The following is a 23,217-nucleotide window of genomic DNA, read 5'->3' as shown; positions in this document are numbered from 1 at the left end:
CATATAAATTCATAAGATTTAACGTGGGAAAAAATGAGATAGGAAGCATTATACAGTGTTCAACTTTAAATTAGAGAGTATTAGATCAATTTCTGAATTAAAAAAAATACATGTGCAAAATAAATAAATTAGAGATTAATTTAATTCAATTATATAATTTATTGATCATAAAAAGTTTTTGAAGCGAAAACTTCTTACTTAATTGACTTTCAAATATTTATTATTTTAATTTTAATCAAAATTAAAGATTAGATTTCCACTTCAATATTAAAATTGAAATGAAAAAATAATTTAAAGAAAATTCTAATATTCTTAACTACTTGTCTACTACTATACAACTACTATACATATTATTAATTATAATATCTTGTTTAATCATTGTAGTTTTACCAACTTTGAATTGTAATTTTTTTAGACGCTTTCTATGCTTTAATCTATATTTTTTGGTATTCCTGTTTGCCCGCATTATCTATATTATTAGGCAAAACTATAGACATTTGTTGCTTTGTTTGATGAGATAATTTTACTTTTTATACTGTGCTGATCAATAGCTGCAAACATTTCTGGTAAAAATTTTAATCTGTACCTGCGAGTTGTGACGACAATCTACATCTCAAAAAATAAAAAAAAGTGAGTGTGAAAGAACGAAGTGGTCTGACTGCGTGTCACGTTTATTCTTTTGAAGAATAATAAACGCGTTTGTACAATTTACTATTGATATTCATTGTGAATTTAATATAAGGCCGTCTGTGGAATAGTGGTAAATTATAAAACCGAAGTGTATGACAAAATTGTTTGTGTTGTGTTGATTTGCCAAGTTATTAAAACAACTATTTCTTGTATCTGCCGTTTGTACTGTGCGACCGTGAAGGTTGAGAATGTTACGTCATTTTAAACAGTAGTGTTTGATATGAACTTATGTACTTCTCAACTATGTAGCAGTGCTTTTCTTCTTATTCGTTATTGATTTTGTGAAAAAGCAAAGTAAGTGATTACTAATTTATTTGAGTCAAAAATCTTCTCGACCGGCTGCAACGAGATGCCGCCATGTTATTTAGTTTTAACACTGTCAACCACTGATCGCGGTTAGCCCTGAAACTCTTGAATAGGTGATTATAAAGTCCGTTCGCAGCAAAAAGTTTCATGCATGAATAAATAGATAAAGGAAATAAATTGGATCGCAGTTAGGAGTATTTGTCAAAACAAACTAACACATTTTTGCACTCGATTTGTTTACTGCTTGATATTGACTGTCAATGTTATGACGTCATTGTTCTACTTGAACAATAATAAAAAGGTCCCTGTAGCAATAAAATAATGTTTAAAATGTTGAGGCATACATATAATAAGAATATAGTTCTAGTCTTCTATTTAGCAAATTAAAAAACCCATCCATTTTAATTAATATTTTTATCAATAATGGTACATTATTAAACAGGAGTTTGGTACTTGTTACATTCAGAAGGTAATTTTCTTAATACATCACTAAGTCTATTATTTATTGTTTCCTACTTTTAAATCCAAATTATTTTCTATTTCATCCAGAATATAGACAGATATTTGATTGAGTTTTTATGAATTTCCAACAAGATATCTTAATAGAAAATTTATGAGTACAAGTACAATGCAGTTGTCATTTAAGTTTTACTATGGTTCCCCCTATGTCAAAAATGTATTGGATTTTGATTCTTTAATAATTTTAACTCTGAATTTTAAGAGTTGTACCCTAGGAAAGTGAACATGTAATACTTGAGGAATGATTATTGCATTAAAATCTATGTATAAGGAATTCTATAATAAAAAGAATTTATTTCATCACATGCCCAAAATTGAACAAGAGATAATTTATGACAAAGAATTATCTGAATTGATATAATAGAGTTCATGAATTTATTAATTGTTTGAATGATGTCAGTGAGCACTAGATCAATTATTATCTGTCTTATTTTTACATTTATGCTCCCATTTTTTTGTCATATTCTGTTTGTTTTCTTCTAATTACCAATAGTATATAACTATAAATATTGTACAATTGAGTTTAAAATACATTTTAAAACTATAGATAATTTAATATTAGCCCAAATAAGCTAATTATTGTTCCTTCAATGTGCATGGTGCTTATTTATTCAATTCCTAACTTATTACTGAATAATTTCCTTTACTTGATTTACACCTTGACAAATCATTTTGCAATTGCCAATAGGAAATTTTTTATGCATACAGGTTTGACCATGAGCAATAACTAGAGTCTGGAGGACATTACTGAGGGGGAGTTAACATTTTTACTATAATGCTTTTGAATACATGCATATTTCAATCTGTTGCGATCTTATTGTGAAAGTTCATACTTTTATTTCTTTAAGGTAGTATTTTAGTAAGAGATAAATTTAAATAATTAAAAATCATATTTATGTCTAACCTTTGTTAAAGGCCGCGAATAGTTTTTCTCCATGGAATCTTCACTTAAATGTTCTGTACAGAACGATGTTGCATTGGAGATTTAAGGGTTTACAAACACCACACTAAACAAAAAACCCAGTATACTAGTTGTGGATTTCATATTCAACAAGAAACAGTTACCCTATCTGAAATTTTATTCAATGTCTTTTTGCAGTTATGATCCATATTATATTAAAAAACTCTTGGTTTTAAAAAATATGTTTTTTATTCCTGTATGTATTTTGTTATTTAATTTATTTAGGCTAAACAGAGTCCACAATCTGTTTATAAAATAAAGAGAACTTTATTACATACATTACATGGTTCTGATTTTATACAGAGGCTGTTTGCTACACATTTCAAATTAGTAATTGAATATCAATCAAGTACTCAAAATGTTCTATTAAGAAATGATGATATCTTGTTAGAAAGTTATAAAAACTCAATCAAATATCACAAATTACCTTCTTGTAACAAGTTCCAAACACCTGTTTTATTTATTTACGTGAAACAGAGTTCACAATTCTATTATAAAATAAAAAGATTTTTTTTACATACATTATATTCTGGTCATAGTTCACTAATTGCTATATTTAATTATATAATATTAATATCAATAATAGATTCATTTTTTCAGTTTTTTTTTTCCAGCGGACCTTTATTATATAATGTTACACAGTATTTATCTGATCACTCTGAAACCCTTACAACCCTTAAAATTTATTTTAGATATAAAATATATTTGATATACCATCATTGTTACAGAAGTTTTTGGATTAAAGTCTTCATATTAGCCGGAAAACCACGGATTTTCAAGATACGGCGCTGAATGGCGCCACGCATGTCAATGAAATATTTATGCAAGTCCTGGCAAATGAAAATGCTAGGTAAGTTATTAATTTTCAATAATGTGGTCCAATTATGTTGTAAAGGTTTTATATTTCACTGTCACTAAGGTATGAGAAGTAGTATACATTTAACAAATAATTATTTACAATAAAATCTACTGTACTCTATAAAATCTACTATAATGTATTTTACTTTGAGAGGCATAGCTCTTTTAAATTAACATTATACAGTGCTTACAGTTTTTATAGGTTTATTGTAAAATTAATACCTATAATAATTTTATAGTATAAAAATAATGTATATAATATAAACCTAATATTCTTAAAACAGTGGCCAAAAAAGTAGTATATAATATAGAAAGACCACTTTATATGCATTTACACATGAAACTGCCTACTTACTGCAACATTGCTTCTCATCAGCATTACGCATATTTTATAAAGAATTTAGTGATAAAATTAACTTTTTTATTTTAAAAACTGTTTTGTTAAACTGATTAAAGATTCATAAACTTAAAACTCAGCATTTTTTTATAGACATATAATTGACTTGATTTTATAAAGATTGCTTTTTTCTGTAGCAGTAAAAGATAATGTAAGATACCTAAAGTACTATTAGACTGAATCAGTGGGAGCTTAGTAAGCGTACAGTACACTTGTTAGTCATATTGTTCGTAAGACCAGCAAACAGTGATGTGGAAGGCAACGGAAATCCACCACATTTATTATAATAAATATTTCCCTATTTGACGATATCACTATGGCTGAGACAAATATAACTATGGCCCTTAGTCCCCGGCAGACCTTAAGTGGTCAAAGGTGCGAGGAATCTCCGGGTCAGTCATGAAAATAGCAAACTGGAATGTCCGCAGTTTATACAAAGATTTTCCATCTTTGGACATAAATAGATTGGATTTGTATTCTCGACATAAGTGACTTGAGGAGTTGATGGAAATGGGCGTTTAACATCTGGTAATGCTTCAATATACTACTCCGGTAGCAGCGACATACAACATCATAGGTATGGAGTTGCCGTGCTTATTAGAAAAATGTACAGACGAAATTGCTACCTCTTTCATACCGGGTAATGTTATTACAACATGTAGAAGTTAAATCATTTAACATTATCATCGTTGAAGTCTATGCCCTGACATCAGTCAAAAGTGAGGAATTGAATGAGATTTTCTTCAACTTAGATACAGCTCTTAAGTTAACAAAACCTAACGAGCTATCAATCGTGACAGGGGAGGTCAATTCCAAGATTGGCCAAGGTGCTGTATCAGATATTACTGTAAGGTTTGGTCTCGGTACTCGTCATGACAGGGGTGAAACTGGTACAGTTCTGCTAACAATACGATTTTGTTGTTGCGAATACTTTCTACAAATTAGTACCTAGACAGTTGGTATTCACCAGTGTGTAAGCCAGAGAGGATTGTGTGACACCAGATTGATTACTTGTTGCTGAATAAAAGACACAGAAATAGCATAATTAGCTAAAACATATCCTTGTTGACCACAATCCAGTCGTGGCGGTTGTCTCTTTTAAATTGTAGAAACTTCACCGTCATTCTCAATCCAGAAAAATAGATTTTGCAGCGAATTTACACTTAAACATTGGAAAATAAAAAATCGGCACAGATGATATGCTTAACACTTGGGAAGACAACATTGGTGAACTTTACTGTCATTCACGACGAGACAATATTAACCTCAAGTGTTGTGATGTTGGTAGTGAAATTTACTATGCCATAACAAAAGTAAAATCTCGGATAGCTGTGGAGTTGATAATTTTCCAATAGATATTATAAAGGAAATTGACGAATGCATCTTATATCACAGCCTTTTTTAATTTTATTTACCATTTAGGAACGATTCCTTCTGACTGGCTTTGGTCAACATTTATAACTATCTGAAAAACAAAGAATCCCGTTTCATTAAAATCCTATATTGGAAGCAAAGTAGTATGCTTTAAGCCTTTGCTTTTTAACTTTACGCCGATGCAATATGTTCAGAAGCTCCAGATAATTGTCCTCATGGCATAGCAATTAATGCTGAATAACCTAAGTTACGCTGATGACACGATCTTAATTGCAGAAAGCCTTGATGGCGCGGAACGCCTTTTCGAAACTAAAAAAAGTACTTTGTGGCAACCGCCTAAATTTACAACTCATAGCTCAAATTACGCGATGTTACGTCTTCGCTATGCTACTCTACGGCGTAGAATCTTGGACGGTGACAGAGACTATATCAATTACTGTAAAAAACAGGCGGCGTTTGAGATCTGGGTTTATCGACGAATGCTTAAAATAATTTGGACTGACCGCATACGAAATGCATTCTGAGGCAGAAAAACAAGGAAGTGCTTGTAAGAGAGAGGAAGAAAACTTAAAGAAAATAATATTAGGTAAATCTCTCAAATATCACCTCTTTGGTTAGCAATTCCAAATTCATTCAATTTTTACGGCTATTAACCATTTGTTTTTCAAAAACCATGATTCATTTAATTTTCCCATTTTAATTTTTTCGATGGCGCTAACTTCGAGTACGAGTTCCATCGTGGCCCTAGTGCTGAATAAACGGCTCGAAGGGTTAATGTATGGCGGCGGTGTCGCATAAAAATACAGTGCGTTTTTGATTCCAACGTTTTCGTTCTGGAAATTTCGATTCTACAGAACGAGCCCCACGGACGGCCGGTTACCAAAGTTGATAACAAAGAATTGAAGGCTATTATGGCAGTGGATCAAAATACGTCTGAGTTAGCAGCAGGGTGCGGTGTTAGTGATAATACTGTACTTAATCCACCTCCATCAAATTGGGCAGATGAAAGAGCTTAAAAGGTTCAGCTCACGAATTGTGTGAAACAAAACGACAAACGCGTCAACTGCTGCGTTACATTACTCAACTGGCACAATAATGAAGGGGTTTTAAATTGAATTTTCACTCGCGAGCCCGCTGGCATTGAGAGTGTCCATGGCCGGCGGTATCAATTAACAGGTGAGCCTCCTGCCCGTTTGCTCCCTATTTTATTAAAAAAAAAATCGAATGATTGCCTGTGATGAAAAGTGGATTCTGTGCGATAATCAGAAGCGCTAGTCGCAATGGCAGCGAAAACGTGCCCCAATTTTACTCCAAAAAGTTATTTGTCAGCGTTTGGTGGACTAGAGTCGTGTAGTGGTTCGTTCACTATAACTTTCTTAAATCTGGCCAGATTACGGCAGATGTCTATTGTTAGCAACAGCAAATCATAATGGAAAAGCTAACTGCTAAACAACCAAGGCTGGTCAATCGCTCTAGGCCACTACTGCTTCACGCTATACCACACACTGCCCAATAGGCTGCTACCAAATTAGAGGAGCTTCAATTGGTATGTCTAAGACATCCACCGTATTCGCCGGATATTGCTCCAACCGATTACCATTTTTTAGAAATTTGGATTAATTCTTGCAAGGAAAAAACATCAATTCTGATGGGGCTGTCGAAACCGCCGTCCGATTGGTTATTTTAGTAAAGGGATCAATATAAGATGGCAAAAGTGCATAGATAGCAATAGCACATACTTTGATTAATTAAATATATTCTATTTAAATAAATCTACGTTGTGTTTCTCCCATAAAAAACGCCATATTTAAGGACCTAATAATATATAGAAAATAAAATACAAATTATAAATAGAATAAGGAAACTTGAATATTTCGGCACGTCTTACGTAACACCAAAACATGCGAGGTCCCTAAACAAATCATACAAGTCAAAGAGGTAGGTAGAAGAAGGCCTGACCGCAGATGCACGTCTTGGGTGAAGAATCCATAGACAATGGTTGAGTCAAAGCACTAAATCATTGTTCAGAAGCGCGGAATCCAAAATTTAAATACCTAGCCATGTTGATCTCCAACCTTCGAAAAGAGATGACACTATCAGAAGTAAAACGTATTATCTAACGTTTTAGTGTTCATGTACTGTACTTAATTGTAATACTCTAAATCTCTAGCTGACAATTTCTAATAGGAGACAAGAGGGTGCTTTTATAAATTATATACACATCATATAAAATCTTGAAAGTTGTTCTCGACTGGTCATGGTTGTTGTTAGTCATGATGGTTTTTTCGAGGACTTTTTTTGTTTTTTCTTGTTGAACTTTGTAATATATGTAACACTACTAACTTCTCTTCTGTAAGCTTAAATTTTACATTATAATATTAAAGGTATGATGGTAGTGATATGATTACGTCTCCGCCAAGCATGACGTAGCAACGCGTTAACATCTCAGCAGCCTTGTTAATTCTATCTTCTCTTATTCAAGAGCATGATTCGGATTCGTTTTTTCGCATTAAAAACTTTCTTCCAAGTAATATGTAAATGATTTAAAATATGTCTGGTAATTTAACAATATTTATATACAAATATACCGCTTCAGTCGCTCTAGGTATGTATTAGATCAGATCTATACAATTAACACATTACTTATATATTATAATTCCATCCTCCCAGGTTTTTATATTCAAATTACCAATCGTAATTGCTACGAGATGATGATTCTGTTGAAATGGCACACACACACACAATGAGATTCATCTCAGTATTATACAAAGCTTCTGCTTTTTAGTGTTAATAATTTAGACGCCCGATATTACTGTCAATTTTTCTTTTAATAATAAATCCCATTCAAATGCAATATAGTTTTCGCTAATATTCGAGCTCAGTTGGACCTCAAGTTTTGTTTAAACCGAGGCGTGACGAATTAACCAACGGAGGCGGTATGTCGTAACCTCCAAACGGCTATCAAAGCATGTCTTTATATTTATAGAGTGATTGAATTGCTTTGATTCTTTTATTTTATAACAAAACAAAACAAAACATCGCATCTAAATAATATCTTAAAAATAATGTTAAAAGATCACTGTGAAACCCTTACGAATCTGCGACCAAAAATAGCCAATTAACTTTAATCATATGTGTATATTTAGATACATTTATTATATATAAATAAGATTTGAGCGAATATGAAAATTAGGGGTTATTCGAGTGTACATTATGTAGTTGGGTTGTGATGGCGACGCCAGCGCGCTGGGCGGTTTCCATGGCGACGGGTCTGAGCGCCGGCGAGCGAAGTGGCCGCCGTAGCGATCAATCCCGCGCCAAGGAAGCCACCCTCTACTCGCGCATACTTCTCGCGCATTTCACTAAACTGTTCCCGTTCTCACCGATAACGATTCAACTCTACACGACCTCTGCAATACTCATACATATTATGCCAAAATATATCTTGATAAGATCTTACATACAGAAAATGTTATTGTATCATTATTGCATCACAATCTTTTTTTTAAATATAATGAATTTTGAAAAATTAGGACTAAGGAGGTCGGGATCCATGCTGCCCAACTTTTTATTAAATGTACCTGGTAATATAATTATGAAATGGTTATAATTGTAAATACGCATGTATGCCACATAACGTAATTTTTAAATACTGACCTTTCAAGGTCTTTATTTGCGTGAGATTTCTTCTAGGGTTTAGTTAAGACGTTATAGAGAGAATGTTACATCCATATACGAAATGTCAAATGTGTAATGAAATGTGAATTGAGTTTATCACTGATAATATCATTGTGTAAAATCTATGTAGAATTACAAGAAACCTATAAATTATCGTTTTGTCTAAGCTAAAACGTGTTGAACTTAAGGTTCGTTCGTTTGAAGTTTATTGATACGATTTCAGGGTGGAGGGCAATGACATTGCGCTTAGAAAGGTTGTTACCCGAGGATGTAGGGGGGTGTAGGTAAATAAAATGGCTTTCTCTAATGTATTAACTCTCTCCAATGAACATGAAACGATATCGGTAAAGAGAGGTGTTTAAGGGAATGTAACATGACCTTGACCCCAGAGCAATAGGCCTAACCTGCCCCAAAAGACTTAGGTGAAAAGTTGGCGATCGATAGTGAAACACAGCCTCCGCGCAGGCGCTTCATAGCCCGCCCATCGATCCGCCCGCCCACGTGACGCAACGCATTTGCGAGGATTCCTTTCACTACTCAAAACTCTTACTTGCATTCTACGTATTGTAATAAAATTTAATGAAAGCTTCACCTAGAGATTGTATAGATCAATGTGACTTATGTAACACTCAAGAGTTCCGAACAATAACATTGTATGGCAAGTACAATATCAGGGTCTGTCTAACAATGCTGCAGATTTATTTCAAATAAAACTATATATCTAAAGTCATATATTTTCCCTCGTTTAGTAAATAAAATCTAATAATCACTGCGTCATAATCTTATTCATAAACAAGGCTCTTTTGCTTCGCTTTCGCTTACTATAACTAAACATAAACATTATATATATCGTTTCCCTGTAGTTCAGTGCCTATATTTTCCTCTAATGTACAAAAATATAAAAATAGCGAAAAATCTCGTTTCTGAAGTTCAGTTTATTGTATCAGCGTTTTCCAAGTTGAAGTTGGATAGTTTGATTGAGTGCCATAAAGGCGGCCAACCGATTCTATGGTTGACATTGGTCGAAGACCCTGACGTCTTATCGCAAAGCATTACTTCTTCCGCTCAATTCAACAAAAAAGACATTTTGTTCTCAATATGTCTGACGTATAAGTCGTTTATTTTTGTCAATTTATAGATTGACATGAATTAAAAATATTCATAGTCCCGTAAATTTTCAGTAGTCTCCGCTCAAACGATGCAAATATACATCCGGATTAGAATATTTTTAGGCTTGACAAACAATATAAGATAAAAATTATTTTCATATCAAAACAGTTACGTTAGTGGTGCAACATTGTCAACACTTATTTTAGCATTGACGGTTTTACTACGGTGAAGAGTTACGTAACATTTTTCCTGTTAAAGGATTTAAGTATTGAAGAAGTTTTCCTTGAGTGACCAATAATAAAGTCCATAGCTATATATACCATTTTCATTCATGATTCATTTCTAACTTTTTAATAGAATTATATAAATAATGTTTTGGTAAGAGGGATTAAATCTATTTAAAACTTGCTGTCTCCTGGGGTTTCGTTAATCGTTCGCAGCGTTGTTAATGATTTTGTCGATATATCTAATCATATTCTGAGATTCGAAAGTCAAAATTTTCTTGTCCTGATAATAACGAAATCGAACGAAAAATTATTATCCACTTGAAGCAGGTGTTTGGGTTTCTACCCACACATTTCGGCGAACCATTTATATAGATAATAGAGCGGTGATCTCTAAGCGTATCCTTTACCATTGAGTCGGGCCTCTTAGAACGAATATTGCGCAATTTTATAAAGTCATTACTTGACTCATTCCTCATAAAATTGCTTAACTCACAAGAGAATCAAACTCATCAGCTCTCGGTGTAGCTGTGATGATATTGTAACTATGTTACAACAATAATTACACGCAATGAAAGCAGTATATTAACTTTCATTATCTGTCCGATTACGCGAAGAAAACAATCGTGGATATTCCCGAGGAGAATACGTGAGCATATAATAGTTTTTTTTTAAGTAAATCAAATGTTTAGGTAATATAACAATTTTTTAATTATGTGGAATTCTAACTAGAATCTCGAAATCACTTCATTATGAACTCACCCTGAAAGAACCAGTACTGATTATAAATTCAGTTATTCATAAATTTCAGAATTTGATTGCCTCTGGCTGACGTGTTCGTCTGATTATGAGCTAAATTAGGTAATTAGCGTTGTTTTAACAACCCTGCGCTTCAGATGCGCAGGTAGAGCAATGGTCTGCGCCTGCGAAACGGCATGGAGATCAGGATTATTCATGAATAGCTTTTCATTTACTACTTTAGGTTTGCATATATTGGGGAGTATGTTGATATTTATTGGTATTAGAAAAATGCTGACTGGGATTAAGATCCCAGTCAGCGTATACGTATGCACACACCGACAGGTTATGTAAGCAAGTTGATTTACGAATGCGTCAGGGTTTGTCTCAAAAAAACCAGTTTAAATTGCTGTGAGAAGTCTTTGTTCCTTTTATTAATGGCTCTCGTGTGCGCTTTCTATAGCAATCTTTAACTCAACAATGATATCGAACCCGGCCGTGAGGGAACTACATATATATGATATATAATATTTAACACCTTGATCGTGATACTTTATATCCTTGAGCCCTTATTTGCTAATGTAGTAAACTGACCTACTTTCCTATCTAAAACATATTCCTTATAATTTAATGACCAATACATTTCGTGGTAAATCAACGAAACCTTACACAGCTCTGGAATTTCCAATTATATGATTTGTCGTTCTACATTTGTGTAGGCAATTTTTGATGACTTGGAATATTTTCATGAAATACCAGAAACTGGCATTTGTCAACAACATACTAGTTCCAAATTAACTTTATCTCCAATGATAAATTTTGTGTCAAACTTACAGAAATTGTGATTACTTCTTTAAAAAAGTGATGATGTGGAGACCTATGTAACATATTCCTATGCCTAGCGAATACTATACGCCTTTTGCTCCCGTGCAGCACGTAATAATATGAAATGTTTAACATTCGCACCATAAGACCAATGATTAGTGTGTTTGTGTTGCGATGCGTACGGGCATAAACAATGAGTTGTTGCAAGAGGTGATAGAACGGGTAGGGAAGCGACGAGCAGTGAGCAGCGTTGGCGGCGGCGAAGCGGAATTAGAATAAAGTGCGGTGCGCGACCGTGTGCGTCGTCATTGCCGTGACCCACTGACACACATCGGCGGGGCCGCACTGCCGCCCGTCGCCCGCCGCCTGCACCGATATCTGCACATGACGCGCACGACGCACGCTTGCCTTCCTCTACAATGAGACTTCTTCACTTTGCTTCAATTCGCTGTCTTTTCAAACTAAGCCAAGAGCACGGCAAGTCTATCCCCAACAATGACGTTGCAACACTTGAATACGTATTTAAATTGTGACAAATGAAAAAAAAAATACGTGGAATATAATTAAGTTCTAACACCTGTATAGTTAAATGTTATTGCCTATTCAATTATTCGCACAATTAAGCCTAAACCGGGCAATATCACTAAAATGAGTTATGCAATAAGTGACCTTGTTATCTAAATTGTGCACTTGACACGAATACTGTTCCATTTCACTTTCATGTCTATACAGTTTACTACACAGCTATCGCGAAGTTATCTTCGTGTCCGCTTGCCCACGTTAAATGTGTTTATCTGGATTGCTCATGTACATTAATTATGCTCCATGCAATTCACTTTCTATACTTTTTCACTAAGATAAAAATGATTCCTATTGATAGTAGGTGCAAATTTTTATTGTCTTATTTATTAATAAGGTGTAGGCATTCCTATAATTAGGCAATTGACCATGATTTGCGGACACCGGTTTGTTATATGGTTCCTAATAAAAAAAACACAGTAATCTCTGTTGTGTACTGTTCTTTTAATTCGTAGGATAGGAAATTAATGAGTTTGATCTAATCTCTATCATTCCTAATACAGCCATTTCCATGTAAATCTCGTTTGATGTCAAGTGTCAACCTTCTGGGCTCTGGCTCTGGAGTCGGGTCGGTGAGTGAGACGGCGGCTCGCGGTGCCGCCGCCGTGCGAAAAGTACGACAAGGATATACGTATATGCGTGTCTCGTCTTTCAGTTGACTTTCATCGTCGTTTTGTGGCGAACGTTTTGCGCGACCGCCGTCGATAGGAAATTGCTTTATTTTATTAGATGCGTAATAAAGTTTGTGTAGGTTATTCGCTGTCAAATATTTTGACGACGTGAACATTATTAATCGATATAACGGGCGATATTTATTAATTCATAAGTTGTGAAGTGGAAAATTAGCGTCGCGGCGATCGTGGCGCAATGCAGTGTGTGTTTGGGTGCGAATTGAAACTGTGTACAAAGTTGATATTCGTTGACTTGGTGGACAGCGGAGGCAGTGTCCGTTTGATGTGTGTTTGGTAGCAATGTTGCCTATGCTCCAGACGGAAACCCTTCTCTTCAACAGCGTGACTCGTTCTGACGGAGCCCCGCCGGCAGCCACTCTGCCACCCTCCATGACACCAGACTCGGAGGTTGAGGAGCTAGTTGATATCTTCTTCGACATTGATGTTGCTGTTAACACGTTCTCAAGGTTGGTCTTGGTTGTGAAAGTGAGTTAATTTATTAGCATCTATATCGCTCGAAGTCTGACTAATAACGCAAATATGTTTGAAATAAAAAATTGTACTTCACGTAGATCAACAATTTAAGCATTGGTATATAATATTGCTATAATCTGGACGTTGAAAACATAATTGGACATATAAGCTGGGAGATAAAGTAACAATATAGGAGTAAAAAAATTCAAGATCAATAATAATCTGTGTGGGTGAGTGACTAGTGCTGGGAATTTTGTAGCAAGAATTTAAATCCCTTATTATTTATTCGTTACTTCGATTTATTTTAACGACGCTATCATATTTGTTTAAGTTTTAAAGTTATAATATTAATTATACATTGTTGTTAATTAGCAGTAATTTATATTATTGCATTAAGTTGCAGAAAACATTCTTAATCATGACTCTATATGCCGGTGGAAATTGATAGATTATAAATATAACAATTAGCACGCCATTAATATGTTGTGCAAATGCGGTTTATGATGATTGTGAGATATTTATAATACAAAGTAGTGAAGGGATGCTTAGAAAAGTATATATTAGGTACCTACCGTGATTGCGTTGATTTATGTGCGCATTTAACAGTGTTGCCAGATGATGTCGACGACTTACCCCTAGACTAATTTGATTTCCCCCCAGAAATCCCCTAGGATGCCTTCACCAAGCGGATGGTAGCATAGGCGATTCTTTAAAACGGCGGTCATGTTGGGATTGTTGGGAAATGCAAGGCATTTTGCAAAGTATCTGTAATAGAAAATGGATTGACAGGTTCAAGTTTTATTCGGTTTTTGCGATTGCTACCATTTTTACTAGTGTGTTCATACTACAATTTGATCAAAAATCAGGAACTTGATATACAATACCAAAAAAAATTGGTGTGTTTTTGAAATTTTCCCTAAAAAAACCTAAATATTCTTTCCCCCTATTCTGCCCCTAACACGCTTGAGAAACCCCTAAATCTAGGAGGAAATCCCCTGATCTGGCAACACTGATTTTACACTCGCTCGTACGGTGAAGGAACATCGTGATAAAGGCGGCATTTCTTAGATCCAAAAATCGACCGCGTGTGTCATTCACAAAAGGCTGATTACCTACCTACTTGTCTATTAGGAACCACAAGGTCCAGCAACTAGCAGATCCTGTTTTAAGAATTATTTTAATAATTAATCACCAACTAATATATTTACGCAACTATGAAGATTAAGAGATTTTTATTATGTATGAAAATCAATTAAATGTGTCATATTTATAATCTATGGACTACTTTTATTCTGTTAAATAAATGCCTTCAACTCCTAATATCAGGAAGCAGGTGCCATTTACGACTTCTTATACGAACTTCCTTGTTAATCACATTTTCGTTACCAAAGCAACGAAGGTTGTTGGAAGTTTTGTTGTCTCGATCTCTGATTTAATATAACTACAAAAACTGCATCAGACTATCTAAATTAATGAATTTTGTGATTACGTTGAATTATAAAATTAATGGGTGATTTTGTTTCAATAAATATGTATAGACAAAATCGTTTATGTCTCATACCCCTAGTGTGTATGAGATATTGTATTATAAACATGTCGAGTTTTTCTAAAGCGCACGATGCTTTGAAACAAGGCGCATGGCCGGTGCTTTTTTGGCACTACTGATACTTTTTGTTTATTGGGTTGTCTCATAAGTGAAAGTCATACGGTGGAAATGTATTTCCTCAGTGATGTACCATTATTTGGTATTACCTTTATGTTATTCAACCCTTAAGCCACAACTTATATAACTCTGTTTAATTGGGCTTCAAGGTTTTTGTGGCCAAGTTTCCGAGGATAAAAACTCCAGAATCTCTTGTTACAACTTTGAATATCCTTGGCAACAATCAGATATAGGTGAGCCCTAGAAGGTTATTTAAAGGTAAACACGACATAATGTAATTATAATTCGTTCATTTATTACCGCTGCTTAAAGTCGTTTTTATTTATGGAAAAAATAATTTTAATATTATAGATTTATTTTTTCCATAAATGAGAGTGTACAAGTGTGTGTGGTGGTTGATAGGAGCCGCATGATGCCGCCGTGTTGCGGGCGAGGTCCATGACGACGGGCATGTTGAGTAACAATTGAAAAAGCGAAATCTTCGATCGCGTAACACCTTCAATACTTATAAACTTTCACTGATTCGGTGTCAGTTTTAATTTTAAACTAGCCGCGTTGAATAGATTTGTGCTATCGCGTTTTCATTTTGTTTAATTTTGTGATTTATTCACAACCGTCTCATTTAAAGGGAATCTGTGAATTTAACACAATGCAACGATCAGCGTGGTGAGTTTTGGATGCTTTTAAAGTACAGTTTTCTGTATTATTTTGATGCAGCACCTATTTCTGGTCACGCTTGTGGCACGTTGTTATTCCAAACATTATTATTTCAAGGTTGCGCGTCCGTCGCGGTGAGGTTGCGTTGTGGGGCTCCTCGGCCGGCGGCAACCGCTCTATCTCTGTCCCTCTTTCGCATTAATCATTCACTAGTCGAAATTTCGATGTTAGGAATTAAGATATAAACTATTCTACTACACATTGTAATATAGTGTAAATGTAATTTTTACAAATATTTGTTTATATATAAGGTATTCAAAAGTCTATATTATAAAACCCACCCAAACGTTTTCGCACAAGTATTGTGTTATGATTATGACTCACTCAATATTATACACAATACCAATTATATAAACGAAGGTTTTTTGTATACATACGCTATAGGAATGTTACTTATGAAGGGTTATATCTACTGTAGAACGTAATATGTTTAAGGTATTTTATATAAAACTTTCCTCTTATCCAAGCCTGATACTGTAATTTTGCATAGGAAATTACACTGATATCAGTGCTCTTTAACCGTAAAATGATTTATTTAGTGGCAACAGTAGATATTGATAATTTATTATTATTCAAGTTGTAGAGCGCGATATCATTCACTTAGGTACTTTAATCGTTCAAGGTCAATAGATTTGGGGCAAGCGTTTGATTCATACAAAAAACTGTGTGAGTTAAGTGCATTCATTCTTTACGGGTTCTTTTTTCGGCATTGAAGGAGATTTCATTCCATACAATCATGAAATATCATCCGGAACACTGAACACTGAGGTCCGCTTTAATAATAGATGATTTGTTTGATGCCTGTGTAGAGTCGAATCCTGTGACCTCCAAGCGGGAGACACATGGAGGGGCGTGCAGGGCAAGATGAGCGTGACAGCGCCGGGCAAGAAGATCAGAAAAAAGTCTGGCAATCAGCCCCAATCTCAAATGTACGTATCTTGCCAATTGGAAACTTAAGATTCCACGAGATCACTTTCGACTTTCGGTTTATTCTTTTATTAATATACGGCTTGGAATTGAAGAAAATCAATTAATACTCTCATCGTCACCACTCTATAAATAAGTAATGATCTACGACACGCTTCGATATATTTTCACTTTTAATTTCATTCTTACTTATTACATGTGATTGATTTGCATCGTGTTTTGTCGTTTCGAAATTGTTACGTCGCATAATGATAATTGTTAAATATTTATTTGGTTTGTTTATAAATGTATTATTGATTACTATCACAAGTACAATTTTTGAAACAAATTACTCAATGATTTCTGAGTATGAAATTGTTATGAATTTTTGTTACTTTTGATATTGTTTTCAAGAAATATTCATTGAGTCCTCTCTCTGAATTTTTCATACACTAGCTCTTGACTTGGAAAACTCTGATCTTTATAATTAAAGCAACTTAATATTTTCAAACATTGATTATGGTTTTTATGCTTATGTTCATATAATTCAAGTATTTTATAACATCTGTCCTAAAGATATCATAAAGAATTTTGATAGATTCATCTGTACATAAACTTGATTGTTTTGAGAAGCGCATCTTTTTTATGGATCCATTACCTTATACACGTTTCGTTAACCTTTTATTTTATCTTCGCTTATTATAAATTTAATTATAAGTCATTTCTTCAAGTCCTTAGTCCTAACGAAATATACCGTTATGTATTTTTATTACGAATTTTTCTTGTTTATGCTACGTCAATGTTTATTGGTAGAACGCTCAGACACTAAGCAACAACTGGATGAGATTGTTCAAGTTTTTGAAATGTTACGCAATAAAAAAGTTCGTTCAAACTTTCAATATTACAAATCTTAATTAATTACTACCCAAAAGAAAATAGATCGAAATCTCTAGACCTGATTTTTACCATCTGGAAATGCCACAATGCCATTTCTGTATCCGTTCTAAACTCCACCTAAGTTCTGTTTGGGCGTTTAGTAACTGGATAGTTTAGTGATTAAATCTGCCAACTAATCATATTGTGAAACTACTATATTTTGTTAATATGAGAAATTCTACCAATCAATGTGATGTTTCTCTTTCAGAAATAAGTGCTTCAACGAGAAGCGTCGTCGTGAGCTGGAGAACGAAGTCATAAACCAGCTTGAAGAGCTGTTGCACACGTGTCTGGCGGAGGTGCGGCAGCCAGACAAGAACGGCATCGTTCGCGAGGCCACCCGCCAGATTTCAGAGGTGCTTAGTCGTCGACAGGCCTGCCCTTCTGATTGTCCGTTGCGATCTGCGCCTGCACGGTCGCCCTTACAGGCGGGCGAAGTCAGCTCCACGCAGCAGCCGCCGCCTCATCACTACACCGAAATTAGTACGCTAATAGAGGTATGATATCTTTGATTATATTCTTATTGCTAGCGAGTATGTCATGACCGTTGGCCGTCAGTAATAAATGACTGATGTACTACAGAGAGAAATTCAATCTGCTTGTTTTACTTTAATGTTAGGGACTCGACAGAAAGCGAAACTTAGTCCTCTTATATATGTAGTAGTAATCTATCGTGGTCTGCAAGATGGCAGCAAGAGTTAGCCACCTGTTGTCATGCTATTACTTGCATATATACAAATGCTACTCCTTCATGGAGTAAGATGTATGGGTATTTCTGTTGTTTGTGAAATTACTATGACTATGTGCAATTCTTGTGTGTTGCTACAATCACATATATCTACAGTTTTTCTCGTACTCTCGCAAGACACGATTATGTTAGAGAGACAATGTCAGAAAATATATGGACGAGAACCATAAAGCTAAATGATTCTTTTTGTTATATTGACAACAGCAATGATACGACATTAATCATTTTGATACTTCAGAATTCAAATTATATAAATTTTGGAAACCATGAAAAGACACTTATTATAATAATAATCATTATTTATTCAGATATTGATGATTATTATTATTATAAGATTTAAGATAATACAGATCCAGTTTTGATAGCAAAAACGCTGGTTCTCATTACGCACATACTACATACTACTAAAAAATACTGCTGTAAAATCCAGATTCCTGATATAGTCAGTACCTATCTAGACCATTTCCGAATGTTGGCGGTAATTCAACGCGTAAAAATTTCGTTAACTGGCCACAGTACTAGTATTTTTTAATAATTTGACTATTTTTGCTGGCTGTCTTATACAGTTTGATAGTATATGTAAGAAATACACTTGTGAATCTATCATGTAGAGGCTAAATAATAATTAGTTTTATTGTATTAATCAATCAAGTTAATGTCTGTGTAAACAGATAATATTGCTAAGATATGACTCAATGATTCTTCCATGATGAAATGCTTCTTATTATCAACACAATGTTACAAGTATTAACTATTTCTAGCCACTTTAGATTTAGATTTCTTTACGTTTGATTTGTGTGGAAAACAAGGGTACTGGTTTATCATGACTTGTGATTGTAGAAAACAGTTTAGTACGCATGCGGTAGGCATTTACCACTGAGAGTGTTCAGAGGAGTTATTTGGATTAATATCTGCAGCTGAGTTTTATCATCGGACGTCAAGGCAGAATACAAAATTCCACCTCGACGTCTGCCGTTCCGCGACTGAGCGTTTTTCAAGGCAATTTTTGCCGCGCACCACCGCTATGTGGAACCAGCTGCCCACTGAAGTATTTTCTAACCAATTTGACTTAGGGTCCTTCAAAAAAAGAGCGTACCAATTCTTAAAAGGCCGGCAACGCACTCGCGAGCCCTCTGGCATTGAGAGTGTCCATGGGCGGCGGTATCACTTAACATCAGGTGAGCCTCCTGCCCGTTTGCCCACAGTTTTATAAAACAAAAAAAATCAAGTCTTTATGTGCATTATGACTTCGGTTATAGTTTTTTTTCTTCAAATATTCAGAATCATTGTCGAATATCAGAATATTCGACAATGATTCTGAATTTTGTCATACAGTGCTGTTATTCGTAAACTTACGCGAAGGATAAAAATGTTGTGTCACGTTTATTTGCAAAGTGACAAAGGACTAATGAAAATGATTTTAATTATATCTATATTATTGCTATTTGAGGCTGTTGGTTATTTATTCGAGGGAGGTGTATGCCTTGTTGCAATATCTTGATTATATACTGGAAATATGTATGTTAGAATTATCAGACTTTTTTTTTATGTTTCTCACAGGTTTTGTATAGAAATGTAGGTTTTGTAATACTAAATTGATTAATTTTCAGGCGGTGAAGCACTACACAAGTGTTTTGGGGTTGATTTTAATGGAAATCAACTCTAAGGGGGAGATTGAATGTGTCACTGAAAATATAAAGGAACTGATTCTTGTGGAACGCACCGAGCTGTATAAGAAGTCGATATTCTCCTTATTGCACACTGAGGACCACGCCAAGCTGAGACCGCTGCTAAGGAACATACAGACCTTCACGTGGGGACCAACGGATCCTGAAAAGTATCAAAACATACAGGCACGGTTCCTGGTCAAGGACTCCACTGCGACTGATGGTAGCAGGTAATAGATCTTGCTTTAATAAATAATAACGATTTGTCTAATTAAACTAAAAATAATTTACAAATTAAATTTATTTATTGGTGGTCAATCAACAGCATTCACAAACTTTTTTACATGTGACTTATGGTCAATATTTTTACTTTATTATGAGTGAAAGAAAATACAACAAAAGGTTGTGTTTTGGTTTGGTTATTGCTTGAATTATTTTAAAAAAATCCCAAAAAATAACAAAGCAATAAGACTGCTGAAATAAACAACTGTTACTTCCTTTTTGTAACAACTAAAATAATAAGTCTAATATTAGTACCGACTCATAAAACGAATTATACTCTTTTTTAAACAATAATCGATTAACTTTATTTTCTGTTCAAAATTTTATTTAATGTAAGCAACATTTTTATTCAAACATCCATATTTATTTCCATCAAGTGTTCTATAAGTAAATTATTTTAATACGTAATTTGAAAAAGCAACACGTATGCAGGTTTACACAAACTGCAGCAACATACTTTTTGTTGTAATATGCCTTATCAGCATGAGTAGGTATTTTGTTACCAATAAATGTAATCTGTCGTGACAATGAATTGATAAGATCCATATTGAAATATATATAATTATCGAGATATTTAACACGAATTGGTTAATAGATTTAATTACTTAATTATAGTTAACTTTAAAACAAACTATTTTAATTAGAAAAGGGAAGATAATCCTAAGGGATTTGTATGTACGCCGACCGGCGATCAAGCCCATGACGAAACTGTCACCGTCACCGCGCTCTTTGATTTTCACAGCAGTCACTATCAGCATCGTTCGCGTTTGATTCCGATTCTCCACTTTGGTGCACGCAAAATGGCGTCATCACCCACACAAAAATTGAATATTCGAGAAGACGATATTGATAATGACATCATTATTGATGAATTGGAAAAGAGTCCAGCACTCTATTAAAAAAAACTGAAAGAATACTCCTGTATATTTAAGCATGGGAAGAGTGCATAGTGCAGAACTTTCTACTTAGTAGGCTGTGACTCTAAAGAGGATGTACCCAATATTCGGTCTTATTTTCTTCTGTCCATATCGGCAAATGACGCTTCGATTTCAAAAACGTTTTGACACGGTTACTCTTCGTAAGCACACTCCATTTTAAACAACATGACGCGACAATCACAAAAACTTAAAAGTACCCTGTGCGCGCTTCGCCTAAGTCAGCTGGATTTCTGTTGAGTATAAATAGAGTTAGTTCTCTGTTGAGTAAAAATATTTAAGAGGTCGTGAATTTTTATTTATTTCCCTATATGTAGTAAAGTTATTATTAGAGAGGTCATGATTATGTTAAGTAAGTGTAATGTGTTGTTAATTAAAATAAATGCTGAATGCTTTCTATTTTTATTGTCCTTGTCACAATTTAATTTTTTTATAAATATTCTTATGTGCAATAGAGTAGTGTTGGCCTAGTGGCTCGGAAGGAAACGTAAGGAATCCGACATAGACCAAAAAAGTCGACGGCATGTGTCAGTCACAGGTGGCTGATCACCTACTTGTTTATTGGATTGACAAATGATTATGAAATAGATACAGAAATTCTGAGGTCCAGATCTAAAGAGGTTGTAGTGTAGTGTATGTATTTCCTATATGGCTTTGTTCTGCCTTTCCGATTCTAAAGTACCGGTTTTTGTAGCATTCTGCGTAATGTTCCCGGGCATTGACGTATGATGACGTATGATGATACAACTTGTGATGATCTTAGGTTGGCGGAGTGCGTGATCCACGCGGCGGCGGTGCGCGCGTCGCCGGCGGAGGAGGCCGGCTCCGTCATGTGCGTCATCCGGCGCTGCGACCCCGCCGCCCCCGCGCCGCCCCGCCCCGCCCTCGTCTTCAGACTCGACTGCACCTTCACAATTCTCTGTAAGTTGGACCTTGCCCACCTTCACCCCCATATTTTATGTCCAGCCGAAGTGACACATCGGTCTCTATTTCAGCTTGTGATCTCTCCGGGGTCGAGAACTGTATAAGCTCTACCCTCTCTCTTGTGGGCACTCGCTACTTGGAATTAGTAGATAGCGGGGATCGCGCCCGCGTGTCGGCGCACTTGCAGGAAGTGGTCTGCCGTGGCGGCGGGCTGCTGGTCAGCGAGCCCTACGCTCTGCGTCTCGGCGCCGACGGTCCGCGCTTCAGAGTCAGCGCCCAGTCGCGCCTGTTTCCCACCGCGGGTGAACCCGACTTCATCATGTCCACCAACACCGTGGTCGGCGACGACGACGATATACTCGAATCGACGCGACCTCCACTCGGTGGGCCGCTGATGACCTCCATCGTAAACGGCGATCCCTCTGCGCCCCCACGGTACCGTTCGCCGGTCGTGCCGACGCCCGAGCCGGAGTCCCAGTTCTCGATGAACGACTTCGACCTCGATCCGTGGGGTTCGACGTTCGCGATAAGCGAAGTGTCCGGCGAGGACAGTAAAGAGCGTAAAGAACCTACCGGAGAGGACGCGGGGGCTCCGCTCACGCCCCGTGCCCCCTCGACCCCAGGAGAAGGCCCGCCGACGCCTCGCACGCCTCCCACTCCGCTGACGCCTCATCCGGCGCCGCTACCTGAGAAGCCGAACCGGTTGCGGACGTTGCTCAGCTCAAAAAAGACCAACGACCCGATTTTGAAGGATCTGTTGAACCAGAAGGACGAGGAGGGTGGCGGCGGTGATTCGTCGGGGCCTCACACGCCTCACACGCCCTTAACACCGCACACGCCGCACACTCCCGCCTCGGCGCTGTCACCGCTGCATTCAGCGCAGCCGCAGCAGCGTCATCCGCAGCAGCTTCACAGCCATCAGCCTCCCACCTCTCACGCCGCCCAACATCCGACACACCATAATAATCAGATGTTAAAGGTATGCCTTACGGTCGTCTGTACTATATTTTATACACTTTCTTTGGCTTTATAAAT

At 35.9% G+C, this 23,217-nt stretch overlaps 1 protein-coding gene across 9 annotated transcripts in view; it reads left to right on the top strand.

Moving 5' to 3' along the window:
- Positions 1–618: 618 nt before the first annotated feature.
- The window catches only part of LOC123712042 (nuclear receptor coactivator 2), a 38,456-nt gene continuing 15,857 nt past the window's right edge, over positions 619–23,217 (top strand). For 5 of the 9 annotated variants that reach the window (XM_045664968.1, XM_045664961.1, XM_045664962.1 and 2 more), the window contains exons 1-6: positions 12,932–13,397; positions 16,594–16,713; positions 17,835–18,123; positions 19,985–20,271; positions 22,022–22,179; positions 22,254–23,161. In XM_045664968.1, the coding sequence (XP_045520924.1) occupies positions 13,231–13,397; positions 16,594–16,713; positions 17,835–18,123; positions 19,985–20,271; positions 22,022–22,179; positions 22,254–23,161 (1,929 nt within the window). In that variant the 5' untranslated portion in view covers positions 12,932–13,230. Of the gene's footprint in view, positions 985–3,204; positions 3,327–12,931; positions 13,398–16,593; positions 16,714–17,834; positions 18,124–19,984; positions 20,272–22,021; positions 22,180–22,253; positions 23,162–23,217 lie in introns of those variants that run through there. The other 4 variants (XM_045664966.1, XM_045664965.1, XM_045664967.1 and 1 more) reach the window with 4 other exon arrangements.

Source organism: Pieris brassicae, chromosome 7 (assembly GCF_905147105.1).
Source record: "Pieris brassicae chromosome 7, ilPieBrab1.1, whole genome shotgun sequence".
Taxonomy (NCBI): Eukaryota; Metazoa; Arthropoda; class Insecta; order Lepidoptera; family Pieridae; genus Pieris; species Pieris brassicae.
This window is presented reverse-complemented; position numbering and strand designations above follow the sequence as displayed.